Source organism: Mobula hypostoma, chromosome 24 (assembly GCF_963921235.1).
Source record: "Mobula hypostoma chromosome 24, sMobHyp1.1, whole genome shotgun sequence".
In the NCBI taxonomy this organism is placed as follows: domain Eukaryota; kingdom Metazoa; phylum Chordata; class Chondrichthyes; order Myliobatiformes; family Myliobatidae; genus Mobula; species Mobula hypostoma.
In genome coordinates, this window is record NC_086120.1 from 405,811 (window position 1) to 414,012 (window position 8,202).

Genomic DNA, 8,202 nt, shown 5'->3' on the forward strand with positions numbered 1-8,202 from the left:
GCGATAGAGCAGTGAAAGAAGTGCATGGAGTAAAACCAGATCTAACATATAGGGAGGCCTTGAGGAAAGAGAAGCAGAATAAAAGGTGTAAAGATAGTAAGGTAGAAGGGCTAAAGGGCATGTACTTCATTGCAAGAAGCATCAGGAACAAAGGTGATGAACTGAGAGCTTGGATACATACATGGAATTATGATGTAGTGGCCATTACAGAGACTTGGCTGGCACCAGGGCAGGAATGGATTCTCAATATTCTTGGATTTCAATGCTTTAAGAGGGATAGAGAAGGCAGGAGAAGGGGAGGAGGGGTGGCATTACTGGTCAGGGATACTATTACAGCTACAGAAAGGGTGGGTAATGCAGCAGGATCCTCTTTTAAGTCAGTCTGGGTGTAAGTCAGGAACAGGAAGGGAGCAGTTACTCTATTGGGGGTATTCTATAGCCCCCTGGTAGCAGCAGAGATACTGAGGAGCAGATTGGGAGGCAGATTTTGGAAAGGTGCAAAAATAAAAGGGTTGTTATCATGGGTGACTTTAACTTCCCTAATATTGATTGGCACCTGATTAGTTCCAAGGGTTTAGACGGGGCAGAGTTTGTTAAGTGTGTCCAGGACAGATTGCTGTCACAGTATGTTGACAGGCTGACTAGGGGGAATGCCATACTAGATCTAGTATTAGGTAACGAACTGGGTCAGGTCACAGATCTCTCAGTGGGTGAGCATCTGGGGGACAGTGACAACCGCTCCCTGGCCTTTTAGCTTTATCATGGAAAAGGATAGAATCAGAGAGGACAGGAAAATTTTTAATTGGGGAAAGGCAAATTATGAGGCTATAAGGCTAGAACTTGCGAGTGCGAATTGGAATGATGTTTTTGCAGGGAAATGTACTATGGACATGTGGTCGATGTTTAGAGATCTCTTGCGGGATGTTAGGGATAAATTTGTCCTGCTGAGGAAGATAAAGAATGGTAGGGTGAAGGAACAAGTGAGGTGGAAAATCTAGTCAGGTGGAAGAAGGCAGCATACATGAGGTTTAGGAAGCAAGGATCAGATGGGTCTATTGAGGAACATAGGGTAGCAAGAAAGGAGCTTAAGAAGGGGCTGAGGAGAGCAATAAGGGGGCATGAGAAGGCCTTGGCGAGTAGGGTAAAGGAAAACCACAAGACATTCTTCAATTATGTGAAGAACAAAAGGATGACAGGAGTGAAGGTAGGACCGATTAGAGATAAAGGTGGGAAGATGTGCCTGGAGGCTGTGGAAGTGAGCGAGGTCCTCAATGGATACTTTTCTTCGGTATTCACCAAAGAGAGCGAACTTGAGGACGATATGAGTAAGGTTGATGTTCTGGAGCATGTTGATATTAAGGCAGAAGAGGTGTTGGAGTTGTTAAAATAAAATAGGACGGGTAAGTTCCCGGGGCCTGACGGAATATTCCCCAGGCTGCTCCACGAGGCGAGGGAAGAGTTTGCCGAGCCTCTGGCTAGGATCTTTATGTCCTCGTTGTCCACGGGAATGGTACCGGAGAATTGGAGGGAGGCGAATGTTGTCACCTTGTTCAAAAAAGGTAGTAGGGATAGTCCGGGTAATTATAGACCAGTGAGCCTTACGTCTGTGGTGGGAAAGCTGTTGGAAAAGATTCTTAGAGATAGGATCTATGGGCATTTAGAGAATCATGGTCTGATCAGGGACAGTCAGCATGGCTTTGTGAAGGGCAGATCGTGTCTAACAAGCCCGATAGAGTTCTTTGAGGAGGTGACCGGGCATATAGATGAGGGTAGTGCAGTGGATGTGATCTATATGTATTTTAGTAAGGCATTTGACAAGGTTCCACACGGTAGGCTTATTCAGAAAGTCAGAAGGCATGGGATCCAGGGAAGTTTAGCCAGGTGGATTCAGAATTGGCTTGCCTGCAGAAGGCAGAGGGTGGTGGTGGAGGGAGTACATTCAGATTGGAGGATTGTGACTAGTGGTGTCCCACAAGGATTGGTTCTGGGACCTCTACTTTTCGTGATTTTTATTAACGACCTGGATGTTGGGGTAGAAGGGTGGGTTGGCAAGTTTGCAGACGGCAGAAAGGTTGGTGGTGTTGTGGATCGTGTAGAGGATCGTCGAAGATTTTAGAGAGACATTGATAGGATGCAGAAGTGGGCTGAGAAGTGGCAGATGGAGTTCAACCCGGAGAAGTGTGAGGTGGTACACTTTGGAAGGACAAACTCCAAGGCAGAGTACAAAGTAAATGGCAGGATACTTGGTAGAGGGATCTGGGGGTACATGTCCACAGATCCCTGAAAGTTGCCTCACAGGTAGATAGGGTAGTTAAGAAAGCTTATGAGGTGTTAGCTTTCATAAGTCGAGGGCTAGAGTTTAAGAGTCGCGAGGTAATGATGCAGCTGTATAAAACTCTGGTTAGGCCACGCTTGGAGTACTGTGTCCAGTTCTGGTTGCCTCACAATAGGAAGGATGTGGAAGCATTGGAAAGGGTACAGAGGAGATTTACCAGGATGCTGCCTGGTTTAGAGAGTATGCATTATGAACAGAGATTAAGGGAGCTAGGGCTTTACTCTTTGGAGAGAAGGAGGATGAGAGAAGACATGATAGAGGTATACAAGATAATAAGAGGAATAGATAGAGTGGACAGCCAGCGCCTCTTTCCCAGGGCACCACTGCTCAATACAAGAGGACATGGCTTTAAGGTAAGGGGTGGCAAGTTCAAGGGGGATATTAGAGGAAGATTTTTTACTCAGAGAGTGGTTGGTGCGTGGAATGCACTGCCTGTGTCAGTGGTGGAGGCAGATACACTAGTGAAATTTAAGAGAAACAGGTATATTTAAGGTGGGAGGTTATATATTAGGCAGGGTTTGTGGGTCAGCACAACATTGTGGGCTGAAGGGCCTGTACTGTGCTGTGCTTTTCTATGTTCTATGTGAACATGGAGATCCTGTGTCCAAGGACAGCTAAATGAATGTATATAATAAAGTAACATAAAAACCTACTAATATACTTTTAAATTCAAGGAAGCTAGTATACCAAAGGGTTACTAGTTGCATTACAGCTACTACAAAGCTCAGGCTGGACTCAGGCATTGCCATCTAAACCTTGTGTCCCCAGCAGTAGAAGGTGGTGGCTCACCACCATGTCCTTGGCAAATTCTAGGAGATCTGGAAGTGCTGGCCTTCCCATGAATATCCATGTTCCATACCGAATATAAAACAGTACAACACAGGAAGAGTTCCTTTGGCCCACAATGTTGTGTCAAGCTAATCAAACTAGTAATTAAATCCCTAATTAAACTCGTCCCTTCTGCCTAATTAAACAGTATCTCTCCATTGTCTGCACTTTCACATGTCTATCCAAGAGCATTTTAAATGTCTGTATATTTGCCCCACCACTGGCACCCTTGGAAGTACATTCCAGGAACCCACTACTGTGTAAAAAAAAACTTGGCCCGCACAACTCCTTTGAGCTTATGCCTCTCACCTTAAATACATTCTCTGTAGCATTATCATAAACAGGAGATTCTACAGATGCTGGAAATCTTGAGAAACACACACAAAATGTACATCAAGCAGCATCTGTTAAGTTTATTAACGGCTGACATTTTGGACCAAGACCTTCTTAACATTTGACATTTCGACCCTGAGTAAAGAAATACTGGCTCTTTACTCTATCTGCGCTGCTTGTAATCTTAGAACTTATATGAGGTCTCATCTTGGCCTCCACCAATCCAGTGAAATGGCTGAAGTTTGTTCAACTTCTCCTAATACCACATGATCTCTAATCTAGGCAGCATCCTGGTATCATTCTTCTGCATCTTCTCCAAAGCTTCCACATTAGAGACATTAAGTCTTACAGCACAAAAATAAGCCCTTTTGCCCAATTTATCCGTACTAATTCTGTTGCACAATGAGCTAGTACCACCTACCTTCATTTGGCCCATGGCCCTCTACATCTCTGTTACCCTACCTGAATGGATTTTAAACGTTGCTGATGTGCCTGTCTCAACCACTATCTTTACGGCTCATTCCAATTACAAGCCATCTATGAAGAAGCTGCTCGTGATGTTCCTTTTAAATCTCCTGCATCTGATCTTAAACCTATGCTGTCTCACTTTCAGCACCCTCCTCCTGGGAAAAACATTATGTGCCTTCATCTTGTTTATGCCTGTTATGATCTGAAATACCTCTAAAAGACCATCCCTCAATCTCTTACATTCCAAGTATGTTCCCAGACTACAGAAGCTCTACTTGTAACTGCCCCCCATCCCAAGTCCACACAACATCCTGGTAAATCTTCTGTGAAGTTAAAAAATGTACACTTGGCCATCAAGTCTACCTCAGTGCAGGCCAGCTTTTCTCACATTTCAAACACCCTTCACCAGGTATTGCTCTGGACCTCAGTGCCTTTATCTCTGCAGGGCCATTTTCAGCTTAACCCAGATGACTACAGACCATGCTCTGTAAATAGTTCAGGAGCACACAGACGCCCCTGGATATCACTCACACATATTCCCATTGTGCCTACATCATCTTTTCAGAGAAGCCTATGGTGGAAGTTAAAGAGCTCTCTGTAGAACACCATGGATCTTGTGCAGGGTACAATATCAAAATCTGCCGTTCAACAGTTAAATCCTGAGTTTTTATGCAGATACTCTCAACAAATCCTCACTATGGAAGTTGTAAATAAAACATTATCCTTCCACCTTCTCGTGCAAAAAATGGAACATTAGCTCAGATTTTTCTTGGCACTTTCAGTACTATACTCTGGATTCCTTCAGTAACACTATATATTAGTGAGCTAATTATACAGAAAGTCTGGGTTCAGGTGCCATCAACTGAATCTGAGCATTAACACAGAATGAAGTTGGTGTTAATTTGTAATGATAAAGGTTTATTTTAAGTAAAGTGCACAATATCTGGTGAAGTCTGTTGTGGGTAAATTTGCTTCCTTGTAGTTCAAGGTTGGTGTGGCAGCACAACGCTTGTGTCAGTAGAAGTTCTTCTAGAGTGAAATGTGGATCGTTTGAAAGACTGATTGATTCAAATTGAACTTGTTTGGATTGTAGTGAAACAGCTGTTCAGTGAGCAAATGTTTTATTTTTATTACAGATGAATGGTTGCTGATTTTTGGAGATCCAACCAAGTTTGGCCTTGGAGTATTCTCAGTTTTGTTTGATATTCTCTTCATTGTACAGCATTACTGTTTGTACAGAGTTAAAGGTCACCACTACAGTCGAATGAATGAGGATGACTGAGGCTGTTCCTGCTACACACACCAAAAACAAAAAAAAACATTCAGGTCAAATTCAGATTTATTTATCACATGTACATTGAAATCTGTCACAACCAACGCAATTTAAGGATGTGCTGGGGGCAGCCTGCAAGTCGCCACACATTCCAGCACCAACATAACATGCCCACACTCAGCAGGTTAGGAGTTAACAGCATCTGTGGAGGGAAATCTGGAGATATTAATCAATGACTTTTCATCAGGAAACATTAGATCTAAACAGAATTGAAAGGAACAAAAAGGGTCAGAGCAAAAAGGAAGGTATAAGGCAGTAGAAGACTGTAGGCATTAAAATAAATGGAGGAAAGTTGATATTATTGGAAATTACCTGTGGAAAAGCTGAAATGGAAGTGGCAGGCATAAACTTTACCATAAAGGTTTAGCAGGCATGAGGTGTGTTACAGAAGATGAGTAGCTTTACCTCACTAGTTGGGTTCACTCCAACTAGCATTCATTGGGCAGTCTTCAACTTCAAGACCTGCTGTTAGATGGTTGCAGTTGCACCCATCATGCAGTAAAACCAAGGAACGTGGTTATTTTTAAACTAAATCATCAATCATTAATGTATCCAGAGACTTCCTCTTAGACTCAAATTTTCTTTTAGAAGCAGTATATATATAGTTATTTATATTGACATCAGCCAACAAAGGTTTTCCCCTGGGATCAGTGTGGTGTAGCAGCAGGCATTCTGTAAAGCTTGGGTGTTAAAATGGAAGATTTACTTACTAAAACTTACTCTGGACTTTGGTACCAAACTGGGAGAACCTTTAATTAAGATAGGTTAGTACAGGTGTCCCCCGCTTTTCGAACGTTCGCTTTACGAAGCCTCACTGTTATGAAAGACCTATATTAGTTACCTGTTTTTGCTAACAGAAGGTGTTTTCACTGTTACGAGAAAAGCAGCGCGCGCCCCGAGCAGCCAAGCTCCTCGCCCAGAACTGCATTCCAGCCAGCATTGCTTAAACACATGCCTGTGAGCAGCCATTAGCAAGATGAGTTCTAAGGTATCTGAAAAGCCTGAAAGAGCTCATAAGGCTGTTACACTTGGTGTAAAACTAGACATAATTAAGAGTTTCGAGATAGAAGAAGATGACCTGCCTGCCCTGATGGAAGCAGACAACGATGAGATGACACCCCAGTGTCCTACCACCCCAACCCCCAGGCTGTGCACCGATACATTGCCGCGGAGAATGCAACAGTAGCCAGGACGCACCCAACACATCTTTAAGAAAAAAGCCGAAATAAACAAGCTAATTAATTAGGTGCTGCCCGGCACATAAATGTCAGCCCAGATCAGAGGCGATTAGGTGCTGGGGTGACCACCTTGTGATCATTTTGTGATTCTGAACATCTATTGATCATATCTCCAGTCCTACCCAGCCTTTAGAGTCTGATGAAATTCAAGCTAAGCTCCAAAAACAATACCTCATCATTCAAAAAGGCACATTAGTCTTCTAGACTTGATACAAGTTCAGCAATTCTGCTATAGCTCACTCAGATCTATCTTTGGCTTATTTACACCCATTACCAATTATGTCCTTCAGTCTTCCTCATTTTGCACCTGTCTATGTTTGCTATCCTATGCTCTCACCTCCCCATGGTCTGCTGTTTAATTTAGAACTTTTTGCACATCTGCAGAATGATCATTAACCCTGTTCCTCTTTCCAGTCTATCATGTTTGTATTAAAGATTTACAAATATGGGTCTAATTTGTTTTTGGGGTTTGGGAGATGGGCCAAATAAATACTACTACTACGTCAACTCAGGCCTAGGGGGCTGGCATCGGGCACAATGACGGACTCTCCACTTCTCCCTCTCCCTCATCAGTGTGTTCAGTTCTCTACATTAGCCGTCGCTGTCTTCTAGGAGCGTGTTGACCATAGTCTTGGGAGGGCGTCCAGGGCTCATCCTCCCGTGCTTGGGCTCCCATATGATGACTAGGCTGGCAGGTAGCTCAGGGTGGCGTAGACAGTGCCCCACTAGTTGCAGTCTTCTCTCCTCGATTTTAGTGGTGAGCATCGGTAGGTTGTCATAGAGCTTGACGTTCGTCATGTGCTGTTGGCAACTCACATCAAGAGCCATCTGGAGCATTCGTGTATAGCAATCATAGCTTTCGCATAGTCTTGGTGAGTGTCCATGTCTCGCATCCGTACGTGAGAATGGACTCTATGACTGCTTTGAAGATCAGGCCTCACAATTTACTTCGTAATCATCAGTATGTCCCTTTAATTATCTTTTAGAAAGGGGGGGGGAATTTATTGCTCACATAATTCCACTTGTATGTGGATGTTTTTATTGCTTTAAAGAGTGATACCAGAGAATTATTGTGAAATTCCCTCAGTCTTGGAAGGCGGGCAGTGAGGCTGCTTTATTTCTCTGCTGAATTGGGTTTACATTTCGAATATGTCTTTGGCTCACTGAAATCACTTTATTTTGCTGACTTAAAATAATAACATTCATGAATTATTTGTAAATGCTAGCAATGTTCACAATTTATCAAATGAAATTTATTAAATATTTTCCAAAAAGGAAACTTGCCTTCATTTTGTTGTGTTCCAGTTCTTCACCACACCCATATTATCACTGTAGTGACAAAGTCCCCAACTATCTTTCCAGTCATTTCATTAGTCATTGGACACCCAAATAATGTCTATATTTTCTTCTCTGTCACTTTGTAACTCAAATGTCCAAATGATGCTAATGGTGGAGTGTGGAATAAACCAGATGCTGAGGATGGCTGAACACCGTCACTGCTACAGTCCAGAGGGACATTCGGCTCAATTAACCACATTAATATTACGTACTCATAGAAAAGGGCTGGCAGAGAACACCACGGAGGGTGGCATTGGGGTAATTGTATGCGCCACAGTTCCTGCGCAGGCATTGGATTGTGTAGAGGAAGAAAAGAAAAGGTTTAAAAC

The 8,202-nt window shown here is 43.1% G+C and overlaps 1 protein-coding gene across 4 annotated transcripts in view; it reads left to right on the forward strand.

Moving 5' to 3' along the window:
- The window catches only part of LOC134337621 (cystinosin-like), a 170,638-nt gene extending 162,841 nt beyond the window's left edge, over positions 1–7,797 (forward strand). For 3 of the 4 annotated variants that reach the window (XM_063032799.1, XM_063032797.1, XM_063032798.1), the window contains one exon: positions 5,101–7,796. In XM_063032799.1, coding sequence (XP_062888869.1) covers positions 5,101–5,246 — 146 coding nt within the window. In that variant the 3' untranslated portion in view covers positions 5,247–7,796. Of the gene's footprint in view, positions 1–5,100 lie in introns of all 4 variants that reach the window. The other variant, XM_063032800.1, reaches the window with a different exon arrangement.
- The last annotated feature ends 405 nt before the right edge of the window (positions 7,798–8,202 follow it).